Below are 22,586 nucleotides of genomic sequence, written 5' to 3'. Positions count from 1 at the left end.
GGAGCCCTTTTCTACCGAGATTTAGCCCGAAAATACACAAGATTTAGCCCTTTCCATCCTGATAATGGGCGAAAATAGTGTAAATACCAATTTTTTGCGCACTACGCGCGCACATCGTCCCAATAAAGCCTTTTTGTCTCTATGTATTGTATGATGCAACTAATTTTTTCGTCTGTGCCCCAAAAATTTTATTTTGCCCCCCCCCGACCAAAAAAGCTGGCTACGCCCCTGGTAAAAGTTCATTGACCTGTAAAGCGGATGTTGTTATATAACAGGTCACATTTAAATTCAACAATCTTCTTGATCGCCGCTGTAGGGTCCGGCTATGATGCTTCTTTAACCCCTCTCTCAAACTATCTACTCTCTCTGTCCAAGATTGTAACCTCCTTGTTGTCAAATGAATGTTTGGAAATGTCAAAATGCGTATAGACGGCCGCGTCTCCACAACCAGTGTTGGCTCATGCTGGTACATGCGTTTTGCAAGCGTTTGTTTCGTCTCCCCATCCACTGCCTTGACACTGAATCGTGTAAACGAATACTTTGCTTGTCCTTCGGTTGCTTATCCTTGGGATGGACTCGCGCTTGACGTATCGTGTTCTTAGGTTTAAAAGGCACCGGTAACCCTTTGCCTCGAAAGATCCGGCGGAGTTTTACCGGAAGTCCGGAGACGTGGGGGATGGATATTCCAGCCGCGTTTTAATTCACCGTCACCATGAGTCTTGCGTGCGGCAGATTCTTTGTCGATGAATTTGATCTGAGAGAGAGAGCTTTGTGAAAGCTCCATTACGATAACCGCAAAGGTTCAGGACTTTTAGGTATTCCTTTTCCTGTTCCTTCGCGTCCTCACTAGAAGAGGGAATATTGTGTCCGCTCTATGATATAAAGTGCGTATTAAACCGACTTTATGGATCAATGGGTGGTGCGAGTCAAGCAACAGAAGGTTTAATCCATTTTCAGTTAAGCGCCTGTTATTACCACTGCCACAGTTGTGAACAATTTCAGTGTGATTTACCAAGAGGTGAATTCGTTTCAGTAGATTTTCAGTGTGATTAGCCCCAGGTTAAACTTTTCACAGATATTTCAGTGAATTTTCAGTGTTCCTGAGCTACCTGAGACATATTTTGTTCATTCTCCTTGCCATATTCTATATTTAATATGTATTATTCTCATTTGCATAGCTGCATAACAAAGGATTTGTGTGATTTTTCACCATGTTCACACTGCAATTTTTTTCAGCATATTTTCAGTGTTGGTGTAAATTTCAGTGTGATTTTCATTGTCAAAATTTCATAGTGTCTAGACTGCTGTCGCTTTTGGACATTGACCAAACAGTCTGCATCTTCTTTAAGTTCTTCCTGAGAGAACTTGACACTGTTGATATGGTCGAAGAACATGAAAAATGGGCTAATTGATCTTTGCGTAAATTCAAGTCAGTGCTAAGTGTCATCAACATAACACAACCAGTGGGTAGGGGGTAATGTAAGGGCCGACTGTTTAAACTGATCCATAAACAATCATGGCTTGCGTTGTATGTAGAATTTGCCATCGTAGACAAAGTAGGTCGTATTCAGATACAGTTCAAGAATTTCATGAACTTGGCCAGGACTGAAGTGTGTGCGCTCTTTCAGGGTATTATTAGGTATATCACCTCAAAAATAAGGGCAGCAGAAACACGTTATTTAATGTTTCTACATGAATGACCTTTATTAAAGCATCAAAAATCAAAAAACCGAATTGAAATCGGTCAATGCATTGTGACGTAGTGTCAATTCTAAGATGCTCATAAATGGAATGCAAATCTGCCACAAATTGCTATAATGACAAAATTGGCACATTTCGAGATTTTGAAGGTTTATTTGGACACTTGCTTGAAAAAGCAACGTTAATTTAAGTATCACAGATTAATTGCCTATCTTTTTTAACTTCGTCAAAGAAAACAAAGTTAAAAAATCTATCATTGAATAATTATAATAAATTAACCAAATATATTATTTTAGCAATTCCGGCCAATCTGCAGACAACTAAAAGTTGAAAAAATGACTAAGTTCTGCTAATTAATATGCAAAATTGATGCCAAAAGAAAACCGTACATGATATCAGGGTGCGGTTTTTTTCACAAACATATGTATACAAAGTTCTTTCAATTGATAACAAAAAATACACAAAAGTAATCAATTATGCAAATTAGCTTATTATAGCTAATTATATATTCATGATATTATTATGTAAATTAGGCATGAGTAATTTTGGTTTCGTTCAATATTTAATGAAAGTCTTTTCATTCATCATGAATTTGTCAAGTATGAACCTGTTATGATGTTGAGTAAAGAATCTGCAGTTAATTACTTTAATATAATACCAAAAAATACAAACTTTGGCATTTTGACGGTGCCTGGAATAGAATTTTCATTTTTTCTGTAAATATGGTATGTGTCACCATTGCTCAAAGCCAAATCCGAAAAGTAAAAATAAAAATTAATTTGCAATGAGACTTTAAATTAACATTTTGTTATCTGGATTAACATGGGAAGAGAAACGGTAAAAGGAACAGCCTCTACTATACCGCGTATACGAAAATGGTGTGGCCTTGGACACACACAATGGCTTAGAGCTATTGTGGTTTGGAATATTACTCCCTTTAAACTCACTTAAAATGTTTTGTTTCAAATCGTTTTCCTCAAGTGTGCCATTCGTTGTCGACGGAAATAATTTACATGCTTAGAAAGATTAGTATTTCAGCTAAATGGTGGTAGATCTTGATTTGTCAAAAGGCCTATATTTATTGATTTATGAGGGACCTACAACAATCCATAAAAACAGGTAGTAGCTCTTAAACGAAGCAATATTTATTTTAAAAAAACCGATGGTAGTCACAGAAAGGTTTCACACACCATATATCAAAAATTCAAACAATTGTGATAAATAGCACATATGAGGAAATTAATTTTTCGGCATGGATGTTTGCCAACATTGAACAACTTTCATGCGCGCGCTTGTCAATTTATTGTTATGCTTGCATGCACAGTGTGGCAGAAGTATTGTGCAGCCACTGTGACATGCCTAGTATTATCCTTCCGTAAAATTCGCGAACACAGTAACTGCTTCTTTAGGTGATACACATGTAAACGTCGTTAGAAGTTATGGTTTCACTGTCGTTCAAATGTATGTCACGAACTTTGTTGACAAGTTCTGGGAGTTCACAATGTGATGTTTAAATTTCCCAACCAAGAAGATACCTCTCAGATTGAACTCAATGTGACCTGTGATACAACAACATCCTCTTCATCCACTGAACCTTTCATACTGTTAATAATACTCTGAGAATAAGATTTGGGTTAGGATTGGGGTCAGGGTTATGGTTAAGAGATTATGATGCTTTATCTATTGTTAGGGTTAGAGGATTACTATTGAGAATAGCGAACACTATTCTGAAGTTACCTCTTTCATTTCCTATTGTGAGCAATCCATTTAAGGTTAGCCGAAAGGTTTTTCACGCGCTTGATTTCAGAGGGCGTAAGTTCATAACAGAAACAGCCATGCAGAAAATGAACAAGTGTACCGGGAGGTAAGCCTACTTTAATAATTATAATAGAATATCGATCCACGGTCAAGACATGAAACTTGGCTCAGCTCGTGCCCGGAGCTCGTGATGCGGCGGGGGGGCACAAGCCGTTTTCGGCAATTTTCATGAGGATTTTATAAATTTTAAAATCGATTGGGGCACTTCCTCTGGCCCCTATGCCCGCCCCATGAAGATACGCCACCGTCTAGAAAATGTGTTGAGATTAAAGTTATAGAGCCTTGATAACTTTGATGAAATAAATAAATAACAACAACAACAACATCATGAAGCAATTATTTGTAAATTGAATTTGGGAATATTCAACAAGACAGACTTAGCAGGCCTACACATTTCTGAATTATATAAAGTGAAAAACAATCAATCACTGTAGTCAGCGAATCAATCAAATATACAAAAACTATAAAAGAAAGGAGCAAGAAAGAATAAAGAAAAAGAGAATAAAAAAAAAAAGAAAGAAAGAAAGAAAAAAAAAGAAATGAAAAAAGAAAAGGAGAAAGAAAAGAGGGAAGAACAGAAGTAAAAATGAGAAAAGAAGGAAAAACCCCGAAATTTTAGCCACACGGGGACTCGAACCCACAAAAATAAATCATAATAGATTCAAAGTCCAACGCTCTATCCGCTCGGCCACACATCAGCTTACGCAATTGATTGTCCTCGAAAGGGATATATAATTATAATTTGACGCAATGACTTGATTACAATTGCGTCCGCATAATGGCTCTTAGAATAAACACGCATGTCGGCGCTGAAATTTTGGACGAACCCGATGGAGAAAAACCTCGTTTTTTTTAAAACTAGCTTCAATTTGGAGTGAAAATCAAATGGAATAGCAATTGGCAGAATGTTGAGAAATAATGTAGGTATTCAATTGTCTAAATTAACGTCCCGTAATCAAGATATCGATAATTTCACAAACCAGCTTTTTCTCAAGCAAATTCTGCAAAATCGATTTGTAGTACAATACGAAAAAGAAGAAAACAATCACTCGGCGTGGATTTATACGGGGCGCACATTTGAAAAAAACGTCATGGAACGTGTTTTTTGTCTTGTGAACATGGTGCGTAAAAATGCTTTAAACGAAGGATTTTCAAACTTATTCTAAAAATTTGTATATAACACATACAAACATGTTAAGCTACATCCAATGCACCAACATTTCACTCGCTGCGATATTTGATTACTGAGAAAACTCTGTTTTAGAGAACAACTTTATACGTCTTTTATACGTTTTTTATACGTTTCTTCGTGTAACCTTAACTCTAAGCATTCAATTTATTGGTTATCATGTATAAGGTATACTAAATGTACGAATTGGTTCCCATTTGTTCCTAAGACAGGTTAGTGTTAGGGATAGGATTAACGTTATAGGCTGCGGTTTATTCCATTTTCAGTGATTTTTAAGCCTGGCAATATGCAAAGAATAATGTCATTTGTAAACAACAAAATAACATTTGTCTCTTTTATGGACATATAGTTCGTTATTTATGAAAAAAAATATATAAGAATGAACGGAATTGCGGGGTAGGCTTATTGTTAACTGTGAAAAATGTAATTTTAAATTTGATTATACCTGGATGAATGACAACCTTCACAAATGTGAAAAATTATGTAATTTCAAAACAGGAAGCTCCTAATTTGTCACACTGATGATGCCAAGAAAATAAAAAAATCATACTCCAATGAAATTATAGAAACTCTTAAGGCTGGGGTATGAACGTTTGGACAGTATTTATTTTGGGACATCAGAGCACATCAGACATATCGAATTGCATTCTGAATACGAAGAATGTCATTCTGATATCAAATAATATTGATTTTTGAAATTCGCAATTTAATACACATTTTATGGCAAATCATTAAAATTTATATTTTTGATATTTAACAGTACTTGAAGTAAACTTTATAAATCTGATGATTTATACTTAAAAGTGTATGTAGGTGGGATGAAAAGCCGACATCAATTGAAAATTTTGACCTTTCGTATTGAAGATATGGATTTTTTCCCAAAACACCAAAAAAAAATAAGTCTTTTGGGAAAAAATCCATATCTTCAATATGAAAGGTCAAAATTTTCAATTGACCGTCGTCTTTTCCTCCCTGCTACATACACTTTAAGAATATATCATTAGATTTATATAATTTACTTCGAGGACTGTTATATATCAAATATTTGAAAAATATCAAATTTTTATAATTTGTCATAAAATTTGTATTATATTGTGATTTTCAGAAAATGAAAATTATTTGATATCAGAAAGACATGCTTCGTATTCAGAATGCAATTCGATAGGTCTGAGGTGCTCTCATGTCCTACAAAACGCAATAAACGCTCATTTTAGATCCCTTAATGGACTCAAATATTTTCTATGCGGGGAATTGACCCTTGATGCAATTAAAAACAACTTATGTAAATAAAATAAACGCTTTCAAAATTACAATAATAAATGGGTCTGCTGGTGGAAATAAAGACCCAAATAAGAATGCATTTGATGCTTAATTGCGTTATTAAGTAACTACTTTTTATCACTTATTCTTCTTTAATTTAATTCTGATATTTTGCAAGTTGTTATATTTGTACTCAGCTAGGAGCATTTATTCATTTATCATCATTCTATTAAATGCCATATTGAAAACACGGGTGTAAATCAATTGTATGAAAGTAATCAATACTTCTTCCTGCTCTTATACAAATAAGAACAACAACAAATTTCCACATTTTGCACCATAAATAATGTTTGAAAATAGTAGCAACAACCTGGCAGTTTATTACTTCTGCTATATTTCTTAAATTGCTTCTACTATATTTTCTTAAATTTTGTTTTAAACAAATTTTTACAATAAAGGTCATTTCAAAATAGCAATCAATGATATGTACACACAATTAGAGTTTTATCTGATGGAAAATATACTTTTATTCAACCTTTATGTCCGCATCATACATACTAAATTAGGTAGTTGCAAACTTCGTAAATGTGTATTTTTTTAATGGTGTACGCCACTGAAAACTACTTATATGAAACGGCCATTAACAAAGATTTTCATGAATTGATGAGAGAGGGGGTCTCTTTTTTCACTTTTTTTTTCTTCTTTTTATTTTCAATGTAAAATTAGCATTGTTAGTAGTGTACGGTCTTTTCTATGGATGGCGGAAACCTTCAAAATACGCCTAAGAATACGCCTAAGAATACGCCTAACCTTAGACGTCTAAGATGCAATCTTAGACGTCTAAGATGCATTCTTAGGCGTCTAAGATGCAATCTTAGGCGTCTAAGAATTTCGCGGTTGACTTAAATCAACGAATCACAGGACCAGAAATCCCAAACAACCAATCATCTTAGGCGTATTCAATTATTGACCAATGAAATCTTAGACGCCTAAGATTTTACACGCCTAAGAATTCTTACACGTCTAAGATTGACCATTTGACCGTGACTAGTGATGGACGGTATCGCAAATTCGATCAAAACGTACGAAGGACGCTGTGCGTTAGAGAATACTTCGGCTGGGTGGTGTGTTTTAGTCAACTCCGTTTCTCTCCATAGCCATGGGCGTCAATCCCAGAGAGAAAGGGGTGATGGGGTAGGGTACATGTTCTCCCATCTTTCGGCACAATGGCCCATTGTTTTGTTCTTTTCAGCCACTTTTTTTTCATAATAGACTTTTTTCATTTGAACATAATCTAGCAGTTGATGTTGTTGTTGCAAACTGAGCGCGCAGTGATAAAACAATAATTTGTTTTAAATATTTTGTTTTTCTGATGACTTAATGTAAGATTTCTATTTGTGTGGCTATAGTGTAAATGATGATGATGACGATGATGATGATGGTGATGATGATGATGGTGTTGTTGTTGTTGTTGTTGTTGTTGTTGTTGTTGATGATGATGATGATGATGATGATGATGATGATGATGATGATGATGATGATGATGATGATTGATAATACAAATGATGTCAGATGATTATTAGAGTCGTGGTGGTGATGATGATGGCAGTGATGAGGGATTTAATTTTATTTAGTATGAAATCTTCACACACCCCCGCACCCACCTAGTCAATGTTGTTTTGATACTGAGATAGGAACGGACTAGTATTGGTTCCAACATTGATTGGGGGGAGGAGGGGTTGCAAGCAATATGAAACATTAATGTTTGCCACTCATGTTACTTGTAATGTTTAAACAAAGAGCACGTGTCTATGGTGTCAACTATACTGCTCATTTTTCATGTATATGTTTTTTCTTAACTCGTGTGCTATGACTGAGCCAAAAGGACATCATCTCCAAATACACAGTTAAGAGACCGCGATGCCTCCATTCAACAAGAAAGTGAACCGGACGGTGTAGGGTATGATGCGTTTACATCCAATACGTTCAGAGGTCAAGTTATGAGTGTACACACATTATAAGGTCAACCAACTATGTCTTTATAATTAGAACAGCGTGTGACATATTTTCACCAAGGCCCCCGGGCCAAGGCCAAATCGTCTTTTATAATTGAAGAGATCAGATGTGCATAATTTCAGTCTGCAAGAAGACAAGAGGTCAAATTTGTCTACGTTAAAAATAGAATCATGGAGGTATATAAATATATGCTTGGCATGTTTGTTCCACTTTGTTGTTTGTGTATTAATTTTCATCATCATCATCATAATCATCATCATCATCGTTATCATCATCATTTATCATCATCATCATCATCGTCGTCGTCGTCGTCGTCGTCGTCATCATCATCATCAACATTAATACCTGACTACTTCTAGCCACACCAAAACAGCACACCGAAAATAAAATCAAAACAATTAATCAATTTTGCTGCAAGTTCAAAGAAAATTAATATACAAATATTTAAATTCGTGTTTTATTTAATCTAATTGTAATTTAAACACAACCATGACAACTGCTACATTAAGCTGAATTGAGCTATTTTGAAAAGAAATGTTGTCGCGGATTCTCTACACACATTTCAAGCTGGATTGGCGCCAATGTCCATAGCAATGGAGGGTTATAATTTCCCCAAGACGCTCCCGGATCCCCGGCATTGCAACTGAATTTAGAGCATGTTATGGTTATTTAAAAGGTCCCCTGTAAAGAAATAATTGCTTGTGTCCCTTTTCGACCTGCCAAAATTGTTTGCACCCACCCCCCGACGCAAATTTGACCCTCCACCACGCCACAGACCCTGTAGATGATGTTGAAGGCTATGTTGGCAACCTGCTCTATAACCTGGTACAAAATGGGGCGGCGATTTGCCATTCTGCCGGATTATGGCACTTCTATTCGAAACTTATTCCTATAGATAACCTGAACTGAACCAGAGATGACGGAACGGATTATCCCGTGGTACTTTCGATCACTGCGCATGGTATCTGTAATACGAGCTGCTAGTAGTCTTCCAAGCATACTGCAGTTACTGTCCGTTTTCCTATACACAATACACAGTGCTCTCACCATTGACGTGTGACCTCAACAAATGATGTATGTTGGGAGAATGGTACACCACATTTCGCCATAATGCATTTTAGAAACGCTTGCTGTTAGAATAAGAAAAATTTTAATTGTAATTATTGCACAGGTCACGGCGACCCTGTGACCTTTCGGAAAAAGCCGAGTGGCAGGTTTTTCAAATAAATATTTTCTGTGTAAAAACTGTACCATCAGATAGGTAATGGAATATGTGAATATTAACTGTACATCTATCACAACAATTTTTGATAACAACTTGCGTCACAATTGATCTAGTATAGAAGGTAGGGAATTTATTTCAATCTTATATACGCCATTTTTTTTTGGAATTAAGTGAAAATTAATTCTGTAAAAACTGTATTTTTTAATGTAATTTTCACATTAGACCCGACAAAAGATTACCGTTTTGTTGTTATGATAATCTAATCTTTTGATTTCGTAAATAAAATTAGGGGTCTAATGTGGATTTAGGATGCAAACTGGAACAATCCAATGCCTTGTCAAAAGCATTTGCTTCAAAATGGAGTTCGGATGCACTTCGTAATACAACTTCCGCCACACTACGGGAAACCACATGCACAGCAGAGCACGTGGCCGATATCAAAATCGATTTTATGTATTGTGTATGTAGGCCTATTCATAGGACCCTCGTATTAATTGTCTCTATGCGCTTAAGAATTCAACAATATAAATAATGGTAGCTTTATTATAATACACATTAATGTTTTAAGCCGATAAAATTCCAAAATATGATGTAGTAATGAAGTTGCGATTTATTAATAATATATGTTTAAATTTTCACAATGACACTATCAAGTCACTTCGTGGACGAGCGGTCTAAGGCGCTGGTCATATGGTATACCGTACGTGATAGCCAAAGCGGTTGGGCGTGAGTTCGAACCCCGCCTCTGCCAAACTTTAAAAGAAGTAAAATTAAAAATTTTACTTTTTAAAAATTTCATATTGGGGAAATGTGACTGGGAGAATTTATGTATGGCGTGGAGTGGTGTGGGAGAATGGACACTTGCCTAGTTAACATCACTGTGTGAAAAATAACCAACCAATATTTTATTTATTCTCCAAAACTTCTAGCAAATATATTTCTCTAACATGACCTAAAATTACAGCTAGGTTAGATGTTCAGAAATGGTCGCACTTTTGTAAAATATGAGTGAGGGCAAGGCATAGCTAGCCAACTCCCCGTGTTAATTGAATGGAGATTTGACCGAAAATATTGGTATCGGACCGCTCACTTCTGAAGGATGCCAAAAAAAACGGTAAAAGCTATATACAATTAAATTATTCTAAATAGGTTCTAGAAAATAAAGTTTTGTAACATGTCCTAAATTTTTAGCTAATTTAGATGTTTGGAGAGGGTCGCACTTTTGTGTTTTAGGAAGGATATGTAAACGACAGATAACACCAAAAATATGAAGAAATTATTTCCAAACCGTGTTAAGTCAATAATCATTATGTTGTTCATTTTGAAGAATGCTGGTTAACAAAAAGCAGGTCTTTGTCTCATTTCGTGAACAATGGTACACATACCATTGTTTCCTTTCGTTTCCTTTATAATCGGTTACCCAACTGAAGCTGTAATACCAGCTTTATTGCGATGTCGCACATTGAAAACAGACACTTGTACACAACCAGAGAAGATCTGATTTAATCAGTTGAGCTGCTTCAATGAGTGTTATCTTGGTTTAATAGCTTTTAATGGGGTTTAAGTCCTGCAAAGGTCGAGATGAATTCTACTGTAGACATGACTGCATCATGGGTGCTTTTAAGATTGCATCTTAGACGCCTAAGAATGCATCTTAGACGTCTAAGGTTAGGCGTATTCTTAGGCGTATTCTTAGGCGTATTTTGTATCACATTGGTGATACCGTCCATCACTAAAATGTCAATCTTAGACGTGTAAGAATTCTTAGGCGTGTAAAATCTTAGGCGTCTAAGATTTCATTGGTCAATAATTGAATACGCCTAAGATGATTGGTTGTTTGGGATTTCTGGTCCTGTGATTCGTTGATTTAAGTCTACCGCGAAATTCTTAGACGTCTAAGATTGCATCTTAGACGTCTAAGGTTAGGCGTATTCTTAGGCGTATTCTTAGGCGTATTTTGAAGGTTTCCGCCATCCATACTTTTCCACAGTGCTCGAGGAAAGGATGATGTCCTTTTTCAAATATGAGATTCCGAGGGTACCACAAAAAACTTGGAAATAAACCTTGTTCCCTAATCAACTTATTTATATGTATTAAGTTTTCTTAAAGCATTCTTAAGTCTTAAATGTTTTGCAAGATCTATTTTAAAAAGAAATCTGACCAATTCCAGAAATTGAGGCGGGAGGGGACGATAACTAAAACATTGATGTTTTTGGCCTTATTGTGATCCAATCAACCAGTTAAATTTAATTGAGAAAAGAAAGCTGGAGATAAGACGGTAAAGGAAGATGGTTCAATCAACAACATCCATAAAAATTGAGCTTTTTGTATCAGTGGAAATTCCTCATTTTTCTCACTGAACCCGGGAATAATTATGACTGAAGGATGTTTGTTTGTCTTTTGTGAGCCAAAATATGGCTTAAAGAGGCTGAATACCCACAGAGCATACCGAACAATTATTTGGAGACAACAATCTGTAAAATTGATAGGTGACAAGAGACATAATTGTGAGCGCAGTGGTGCCGATCTGTTATTGAATTGTGTTCGGGTTGGGGAATTTAAGTTCCCGTTCCGGAACTTTATTACTAAATCATGAATCTTTGCACAAAAGACCACGACCACATTAACAACGAACAGCCGAAGTCTCATTGATGGTCGCCTCTCTTAGGAGGACCCGCTTTTATTCGACAGATTCAGGATGTTCCCACGATTACGCCAAGTTATTTGGTTAGATGTTTTTATGGAATGAGATTCATCGCATGACGAGATAGACTTGACTCTACCTGACAAAGGAGACACGAAATATCTACTTTGTTATTCACAAAATCAATAATCGGAATAAGGTGAAATCACATTATTGTATATAGTCCACTTAAAACAAATGGAAAACTACTCTTGTGTGATAAACGTTTTATTGGGAAAATTGGTTCGGGATTGGATTTAAAATTCCGTCTACTGTACGGATAATTGAAAGCAACTATTTGTTTAAAAGGTGCTTGTAGTGACTGCCACTTTGTTGCGAAACCAACATTTGATAAGGCCAAAAAAAAAAAGTTCGTCTCAAAGCTTGCCCGCGCGTTTGTAAAATCTCACGATTTGACAAAAAAACAAATGCGGAAATTTTTTTATTTCAAAAAAAAATTTTTTTTTGGGCCTAACAGAGGTCTAATTTGAAATTTTTAATAATGTATTTTAATTTAATAAATTACTATGATGAGAAATAGGTATAACATTATGACAATACAAATGACACATTTTTCAAATCATGGACATCATCATCTTCGTCATCATTATAGACAAAAGTAACATAAACAAACCTTTTGAAGGTATTAATAAAATAAATAATTTAAAAAAATAAATAAAACGACCCTTAAGGGCTAAATTGTTATGAGCACATTCCTCTGTATCTCACTTCCAAGTCTGGGGCCGGGAAAATAGAAAATTAAAAAACAATTAAAAAATTCCAATTATTTTTGCAATCGACCATGTTTACCCATAAACATTTGTTTATCTTTAACAGTGTGTCGGTAGTTATGGTAACGATGTGATGTATGAAGAGCTTTACAACAAGGAGGAGACCAAAATCGCCATATTAGGAGGCGGATGTAGTATGGACACTATACCCACAGCTCAGTCGTCACATTTATGGAATTTAATTCAGGTATAGGTTTATAAAGATGTCCTGCCCAATTTCCATGCTAAAATTATTATGTTTTCTGTAGTGATACGAATTTCATGTATTTCTTGTTTTCACAATAACAATAGTTAATGTATTCATGGTTTGCAACATTTAATTTAAAAAATGGCAAAACGGTGCAACGTTTGAATAGTGATCACCACCACCGGCCTCTACATATAATACCATATCTTTAAATCCTAATACAAACATTCATTGAAAACCTCTTAATTTCTTTGGGTAGCGTCTGTAATTCGAATACAAATGGAGATATAAGGATGGTTTCGAAATCCAACCGCCAGGCGACCACCGTTACCATGGCAGTACCGGTGGTTTAACCACGTTCTATCGTTCCAACAATAGAAACCAGACCCAATCGTCAGGGCACCGGCGGGTGGGGTTTAAAGACATCCCTGGGATTCCTTCCCAATATATTCAGACAACAGGAGTATACAAACAAATGTCTTTTAACAGAAAAAATGTTTGTACCGTGCACATTACATTGTACCATGTGTACTGTACATTCTGAAATATAAATTGTATCAATATTCTAGGTGTCTTTTAGTTCTTATTCTCCGGAGCTGTCTGATCGTAGCCGGTTTCCATTGTTCTTTCGTATGGCACCTGGTACTACATCAGGAAACCTTGCGTTAATTGAAATGATCAAATATTTTGGATGGCGTAAAATGGCAACGATTAATCCTGCTGATTACGCTGCTGTAAGTTATGATTTCTTTACTTTCCTGATCTAGCTCCTTCTGCATGCTTTATTACTCTTTGAAAAATAATCTTGCAGCTAACTTAAGATACTTAAAGTCATAATGTACGATCTTTTAAAATTAATTTGGTCAATTTTGTCAAACCTGATTTTTGGCATTTGTAATGTTTACATGTGTCCTAACTTACACCTAATTGGATTCAGCCAATGTCATTGTGTCTTAAGGGCAACAGAGCAAGTTTACATTAAAGTCATAATTATGACTTTTAAAAATCCCCCATATAACACTACAGTAAGAGCAGATAAGATAGTGAGGTTTCTTTCATTTTACCTCATTAGTTTGACTTAAAATTACCAAAAACCTTTCCTGCAAGTTGTTACTAATATAAAATATTTTTTTCTATAATATTTGGCAAAGAATAACCAAATTAAAATTTGACCAAAAAAGTATATTAAGGCTTTAATCATTTTTTAAAAACAAATAAAAGGTAATAAAGTCTTGTTAAGCCTATTAAGGCTTTGCTTTTTAGAAACAATTAAAGCCTTAAAATGCTATCTCTATTTGCCATTTGTATAACCTTCAAGTGTCAGAACTATGACTTGAAACATTCACGAAAAATGACACAATATTCCACCTTGGCAATTCACTTTATTTACGCGCGTCATTGATTGATAGTTTGTTGACGTGCAAATTGTTTACTCAGGGCACCAATGACTTCCGTCAACAAGCAAAGCATCATGGGATTGATATTGTTGTGTCCGAGTCATTCGAAGACGATCCGACTCTTCATGTTGCTAACATCAAGGTTAGTATTTATTTATTTTTTCTATTTTTGTACGCAGAATGGATAAATCCATAAATTAAATTTTTAAGTATTGGTACACTTGACAAATATGCAACGCAACAAACGAAAAGTGACGTCACAGATCCCCATCGTCAATGTATATCCCCTTAAGGGGGTACTACACCCCTGGCCAATTTTGTGCCTATTTTTGCATTTTTCTCAAAAATTATAGCACATTGGTGAAAAGTAAGATATGTATATTATAGGGGCAAGGACTATAAGGGTCGGTTCATAGTGAATATTCGAAGGCGAATATTCGTTGTCGAATACTTTTTGTGACGTCAAAATATATACGGCAACGAATAAAATATGATGACACGCCGAGTTGAGTCGGATTAAATATCGCGCAACTGATAGCGAGATGCTATTGATTATATGAAAGGCTCGAGGTCACCTGAATATCGTTCGACGAACGATGATTTCAAAAATCCCCAATGAAAATTAACCTGCACAGTTGTGCAAAATACGTCTGGATAGTTCCAAAATGGCTGATAACGAACTGAAAGAAAACGTTATTAGTGCGGTACAAGCGTACCCATTTTATATGACATAAAAGTAAGGGACTATATAAAGACGTCCAGAAAAAGGAAAATGCCTGGCAGGCAATAGCATTCCAATGCTGTAGTGATGGTAAGTTATGTTTTATGCAAATAATATGATATTTAGGCTTACAAACATAACCTACAAGTGAACGGTTCATTGTTTGCTAAATCCAAGCGAGATCACCCGAAAATCTATGCAAGAGAAATTTCTACTGCTGCTGATGAAAAATCCTAGAGTGCGTTTGGAGTTTTTTTTCTTCACTTTACCAGTAGGCCTAATAAATTCATAAAAAAAATAAAAATCAAATAAACATTTAGAGCGAATGTTTTTACTCACTGCTCATCTGATCCACTTTCCCAGGAAATATCGATACTCCTTTTTTTTCCGGACTTTCCAGACATAATTATGAGTAAACATCAAAATTAATGTTTATAAAACAGTCAAATATATACATTCGTTTGCATTTTGTACATTAATATTAATAATGTACAAACATTAAAAAAGGGGGCCTAAGAGTATGTCTATTTTTAATCATATATTAATTCCGCCATGCCCAAACATATTTTATATATGAAATCGTGTAAAAACTGACCCCTTGTAAATCTATGGAACCCCAAATTCCAATCAAAAATAAAAACAACTTTGTTATCAAAATACACTAGGACTATACATTGTATTACAGGAATTTAATAGATGGTGCATTTTAATAAATAAATAGATTAACACGGGTAATGGACGAGAAATGTTTGGCAATACCGGATTGACCACATAGGCAGTGAATAAAGAAATTAATAAAAATTAAAATAAATTAAATGAGAAAATGAAAGCAAGGACATTTGGTGAAGTATTGTTTTAGAGTGCGAAGGAGTCCTACATGTTATCCTGGCCCAGGACACTGATTAATGTAAATTCGACCCATAGTTATTTTATCTACTTTTGCCAGCATTCAACCTGTTCAAGGTGATTTATGCCTATTTTAAATAAAATTCCGAAATCTGAAGTATCAACGTTGTATCGTGCACAAATTATGATCCGAGACTATTTCATTTGACACGGTTGTATATGGATTTCAAAAGATCGGTCCTATTTTAGATATCGATTAGAGAATTACAGCAAGAGACTTTGAGGATGCCGTAATCCTCTTGACCATCAACCAATCAGATAGACATATTTCAGAAATATATTCGTAGAGTTGAAACTTGTTCAACTCTTGAAATATATATTTCAAGTAATCTCGTTTCACATTTAGCAGCAATAAAGTCACGAAGGGGCGGTAATGCTAATATACGATTTCAGTCAAATATTGGTGCAAATATACGATTTCGGTCACCTATTTGGCTATTCTTTGCCGAAAATTATGAAATGTATATCAGTAACAACTCTTAGGAGGGTTTTCGAGTAATTTTAACGAAATAATGAGGTAAAATAAAAGAAAACCCACTTACAATTTTGGACTTGACGCTTAACTGAAATCGTTGTCCTACAAGCACATGTTAAATGGCTCGATTCACATTAGGTATAAGTTGGGACATTGTCAGATTGTGTGAACATTACAAATACAAACAATAAGGTTGAAAAAGAAAAAGCCATTTAAAAATGAATTTAAAAGATCGTCTATTTGTAGCTTTATGACACTGAATAGACCAAATATCTGCGGATATTACTTTTTAAAAACTCAACGCATTACTATCTAGGCCTATAATTATAATTATAATGTTATACTTGATTAGATAACAATTAGCCATGTGTTTGATAATTACAGAAAATTAAATATGTAAAATTGCTTCTCAAAGCAAATTAAATTACCTGGAATATGATTGTATGGTGTTAAAGTATGCAGTTTAAAGTGAATTGTAAACAAAATGTGAAAAAAGAAATGGCCCTCTTGCATTATATGACCACTGGGGGTCACTTATATATAATTTGCTCCTCCTGATCATCCTCCACCCCGCAAATTATGCAAATGTTAATAATGTTTACAATATTTATTATGCTTACTGTATTGGTCTCATCACAAGCTTTAGTTTGACACCAAATTTAACTACATAGGCTGTAGGCCTCCCCGGGGTCCGGGTAGGCCTATATTATGAACCCACAAAATGTTACGCATGGTCACTTATTGACTTATTTATTGACTTATTTATTTCTTTATTAACTTATTAATTTATTTATTCATTTTTATTTTCAGACATTAAATCATGACAGTAGTTCAATATTGAGTTTACCTATTATTTTATTGACTACGTTATAGAAATTCTCTAATTTTTGCTTACCTAGGTCAACGGGCAATACTTGTTAACAGTCGGGCAACGCTGTGAATTGTAGAAATATATCTTTCTCCGGTTCATAGTTTTATATTCGAAGCCGCATATATTTTGACGACCAAAAAGTATTCGAAGCCGAATATTCGCCTTCGAATATACACTTTGAACCAGCCTTAACTGCCGCACTGAAAATTCAGCAACTCAAGGCAAGTAGTTATTGATTTATTGATCAAATATTGGTTTTCCCTCATTTTTGACTGTAACTCCACAACTGCTGTCTGTGTTGAAATAAAATTTCCAGTGCAGTAGTTGTAGTCCTTGCCCCTATAATATACATATCTTACTTGTCCCCAATACGCTATGATTTTTGAGAAAAATGCAAAAATAGGTACAAAATTGGGCATTGTTAACATTATTTTGATGAACATCTTTAAGTTCAAAATGTAATGTTTGTATAGTCAATATTAATATACCCATTTCAACACAATTAGGTTCCTACATTCAGTGGAATACGGTATCAAACATGTCGAGCTGAGTTCCTTCCTGGTTTATACATGCATTCCAGAATTTTAATCGAAAGAGTATTTCGTATTGAATTCGATCAGAAAACGTATCTGCAATTATGAGTCATAACTGGCCACATGGAACACGTTAGGCATTATAGTTGTACGATACTTGTTATTAACATTTTAAAATTTGGTTCAGATGTTGTTGTTCAGATGATTTTCCACACATAACGTCAATTTGAAAAAAATCGTTGAAAATTATTATAAAAATTATTGTCGTTATCTTACACACACAAAAATTATTAAATAGTAAAGATACACTAAATTAAGTACATAATATAACCAAATCGTGAGACATTGAATCGGTCCTCTAATGGAGCTATAGTGATAAAATGCAATTAAGAATAAAAGAAACTGAATGCCATTGTTTGCACGGAGTCGATTTGCGTGATAACAAATAAAATCAATTGCGAAGACGGATGGAGGTAGGTAAAATGTGATTTCAAACTATCAGTTGTGATTCCATACAAATACAAAAAATGCCATTCTGCATTAGCAGATGAAGCATTTAACCCTCACTCTCCTCGCGTGAAATTCGATTGTAAAAAGTGATTCACAATAGATAGAGGAAGGCAGTTTTTAATGCCGTTGCAAAATACACATAAGAGGACTTCCTCAAACTAGGACTTCTTGTTAGATATTTTAGCTTTAAATATCAACTGATGGTAAAGACATTTCATGTATTGCGTTTCGATCTTTCTTTGGTTTCCATAATAGTCTTTCATCAACTTGTTAATGCAACTGATTTATATAACTTATACAAAGATTTCTGTCATATGATTGGCCAATTACTATTGACTATTTTTGTTACGTTTAGTGTCAGCTGCAAAAACACAATTGCACTCCACGCCGTAGAAGTGATGATGTAACAGGATTAATTACTATGGCAATAGATGAATACAATTTTTGAATAATCGCCCTGCACTACAGGCACTACACTCATCACCTGTGTATGTTTGCAATCATTAATTGAATACAATAACGCCATGACAATGCTAACAAACGCGCGAGTATAATCGAACTGACCACCTCGACTCGCCAATTACAGATGTGGGTGATAATTGCTTCTGGAATAAAATATAGTTTTATTATTTTTTATTTATTTCTTTGTTCTGGTGATTAATGAAATAAAGTTCAGTGAAAAGAATATTTTCATTCGGTGAAATATGTATTGTTCCATTCAACTCGGAAAATCCTCGTTGAATGAATTGAGTGGAACAGTCCACATTTCACCTCATGAACCATTGTACTCAGAAGCCTAAAATATTTGTACACTAAGCATATTTTATGGCACGGAGAGTATTTTATTTATTTATTTATTTATTTATTTATTTATTTATTTATTTATTTATTTATTTATTTATTTATTTATTTATTTTTGATACTATCAGATTAAAAACAATGTGATGTGTCCTGAGTGATTTCATTTATCTTTGTTTACAAAATTAGAGTTATTTCATGAGTGATGACCATGAGTTGACAGCAATTCCCTCCCATTCATTTTGCACAATTGGGAAAATCCCCAAGATTGTTAAGTGGGATTCCCCACAGGAAGTGATGTAATGTAAAAGGTTAATGTTTATAATTGTTCTTGGAAATTTCTCAGATTACGTCACATGTTGTGAAGATGTGAATGAAGTAATTGGCTATTAATAGAACTAAGAATGGGACTTTTGTGTTTGGTATATAAACAAATGTATAAACTCAATTCTACACAGTTGAGTGCTGTTGTGTACTAGCTTGCTTACGGTCCATTTCCTTCAAAGAAAGGAAACCAGAACCAGAAATATTTTATGTAGTCAAGGTTCTACAATCCAGTAATATCGGAGAAGATCTAAAATACGTCAAAGTACCTCTTTCAAGAAAGGAATATATTCTTCTATCGACTTGCTGAAGTCTGGTTTATGAAACAACACATCTGTCAATGTAAGTGCAGACAGGGGACAACTGCTGAATGCAGACCTGTTTTCCATTCGAAATTGTGTGGAAGGCGAAAAGAGCACCATTTTGGAGATATTTTATGCAACGGATATAAAGGTCTTCAGTGGGCTTCGCTGAACAGTGATCCTTGCAGGACAAGTGAATCAGGACATACATCAAAACTTTGAAATCAACAACACAAAGAAGGCTGCTGGCTAAATAAAATTATTAAACATAGTGTATGATAGAGGTTATCCACTTCACTCATGTGTGACTTTTAACAAAAGGCGCTGGTTCCCATAGTATTCCTCATTCAATCCAATTCAATGCACGACCTCGGAATTACCTGCATGACTTTGGCGGGCTATTTCAAAACAATCATGGTTGCACATGAAGGTACTTCTTTTGAAAGTCCTAAACAATGTATAGCAGTCGCTGATAGGATATGCATCTTATAGGACACGTATAACCTCTATTGATTGACTGATTGTATGTATTTATGTTCACTCATAAGATTATTGTTAAACCATGCTTTTCTTTTTATTAAAAGACGTAGACATTGTTAACTTAATCAAACAGTGTGTTTTGTTGTGCATTCTGAAGTGAATTTGGAAAAAAGGTGTTTTTGGCCTTGAGTCATTAACGACTCGTAACAACAAGTATCTTTACTTTAAGACCTCTTCGCTTCCCGTACTATATATAATGATCTTTTAACATGTTTTCTTTCAGAAACAAAATGCGCGGATACTTTATGGTAATTTTTACGAGGAAGATGCCAGAAAGGTTTTATGTGCAGCTTTCCATGAAGGTCTCTACGGGCGAAAATATGTGTGGATACTACCAGGTAAGTATTCCTCGAATTAATATCGAGTACAGAAATAACTGACATTTTCATCAGATGCGTGTGTTTATGCTTAAGTCCCTTGTCATTTTCGAGGGTCAATAGCGCGATTAGGGAAGAAATTCACCCAGATCGAGACATAGGAAGGAAGGATGTAAAAATATTTCATATTTTATATTGTTTTTTGTTTTATTTGAATGTGTGTTTAGTTGTTGTTTTTCCGAATCTGCCAAGAATATGTCCAGAGTACTGATGGATTAAACATGACAGTACGACAGCAACCCACGACAGTAACTTGGCTGATATCCGATAATAACCTTGTTCAGACGGGGAGAGAATCCTCGAGCATCAGGGTACTCGAGAATTGTGGTTCCCAATTCAATCCCCAAGTGCATACCCACACAACTAGAAACCCTCAAATTTTGCCCAAGTCAGCTTTGGAATTGCGACCATGCCAACCGGAAGCTAACAGTGACCTCTTTAGTGGCACACTGAATTAAACTCTTTAAAAATATTTGGTACCGTCGCCCTCTATAGCCAGTATGATACAAAGAAGTGGTTGATAATTATCTGGGACTTGACAGTATCAGAAAACCACAACGAATCATACAGTCCGTGCTTTTTTCTTGCACAGGCGCGTTTACAGTTCATTGGGAAGGGATGAAAGCCTTGATTGATGTGCATAGAGCCCTCTGCTTCTCATGTTTACACTAAACATTTAGAATACTTAAAATTTCTATAATTTATTTCTATAAATTTCTTTAAAATTTCATACATGTATTACTCTTAGTACCGGTGCTTTAAATTAGAGTCTGAGTGACTTAAACAATTCTTGCTGCGTGTATTGGGGTATAAATGTTTAAGTATTTTTCAAGGTTGGTTTGATGACAATTGGTGGCGAGTCGACAACGATCTTATACCATGCACACCAGAAGAAATGGACACAGTTGCCAACGGATATCTGTCTTCTGAAGTACAAGCTTTGGCTGACGGCCATGCCTCGGATCGGATATCGGCAATGGTAAGAATTTAGAAATGATGGATTACATTATCGTTGGAACATTTTCGGGAAGGTTTTAGTTCGTATACTGTTCTTGCAGGTTCGATGCAAATGACCCAAGTGGTAATGGTGGTCCCGGGTTCGACCCTCAGTGGTGGTAACCCGGTAACTATAAAAAAAAAATAATGTTACTATACAAATATTGAATGTTTATGAGCACAATGGTAATTCTATTTTCATTAGGTGCAATATGGACTGGTCCATAAAACGAGGCTTTTTCGAGTCGAATGGAGTAGTTCATATTTCACCGAATAATAATATTCTTTCCACTGAACGAATTAATTTGTTTTATATATCTCATAATATAAATTCAATTTCTTCCACTTAATTTCATAAATCACCAGAACTACACAATAAATTAAAAATGATAAACTATATTTATTCTAAAAGCAACATCCAACACCTGTAATTGGCGAGTCAAGATGGTCGCCTCGCGTTTTTAGAATTGCCGCGGTAACTCCACGTGAGTGAAATGGGAAAATGGATCATTGCATTCCCACAGAGTGCCACTCTTTTAATAGTTGACACTAAAAACATAAAATAACAAAAATAATTAATAGTAATCCCCCAATCAAATAACAAAACTCTTTGTATGAGTTATATAAACCAGTCGCATTAACGTTAGGTCCAAGTTGATGAAAGATTATTACGGAAACTAAAACAGGATCCAAACGCAGTGCATGAAATGTCTTTAACATCAGTTGCTATCTGAAGCTGAAAACTACCTTCCTCTGTTTCTCTCTACATCACTTTTTATGATCGCAATTCATTCGAGGAAAAGGGCGGTTAAATGTTTCATTTGACAAAGCAGAATGGTAGTTTTTAATTAAAAAAGACCTGTATTTGTCTGGAATCACGACTAATCGTTTGAAACTCGGTTTAAAGGGGGGTAACCCTATCGGTTTAGGATATGGATTCTCTTCAAACTTACATACAATGTCAAA

General features: G+C 35.0%; 1 protein-coding gene across 1 annotated transcript in view; it reads left to right on the top strand.

Moving 5' to 3' along the window:
- LOC140160217 (gamma-aminobutyric acid type B receptor subunit 1-like) overlaps positions 1 to 22,586 on the top strand; it is a 35,786-nt gene that overhangs the window by 7,289 nt on the left and 5,911 nt on the right. Inside the window, exons 2-6 of the mRNA XM_072183494.1 lie at positions 12,730 to 12,870; positions 13,440 to 13,604; positions 14,308 to 14,409; positions 20,471 to 20,585; positions 21,458 to 21,603. Of these exons, the coding sequence (XP_072039595.1) occupies positions 12,730 to 12,870; positions 13,440 to 13,604; positions 14,308 to 14,409; positions 20,471 to 20,585; positions 21,458 to 21,603 (669 nt within the window). The remainder of the gene's footprint in view (positions 1 to 12,729; positions 12,871 to 13,439; positions 13,605 to 14,307; positions 14,410 to 20,470; positions 20,586 to 21,457; positions 21,604 to 22,586) is intronic.

Source organism: Amphiura filiformis, chromosome 9, assembly GCF_039555335.1.
Source record: "Amphiura filiformis chromosome 9, Afil_fr2py, whole genome shotgun sequence".
Lineage (NCBI taxonomy): Eukaryota > Metazoa > Echinodermata > Ophiuroidea > Amphilepidida > Amphiuridae > Amphiura > Amphiura filiformis.
This window is presented reverse-complemented; position numbering and strand designations above follow the sequence as displayed.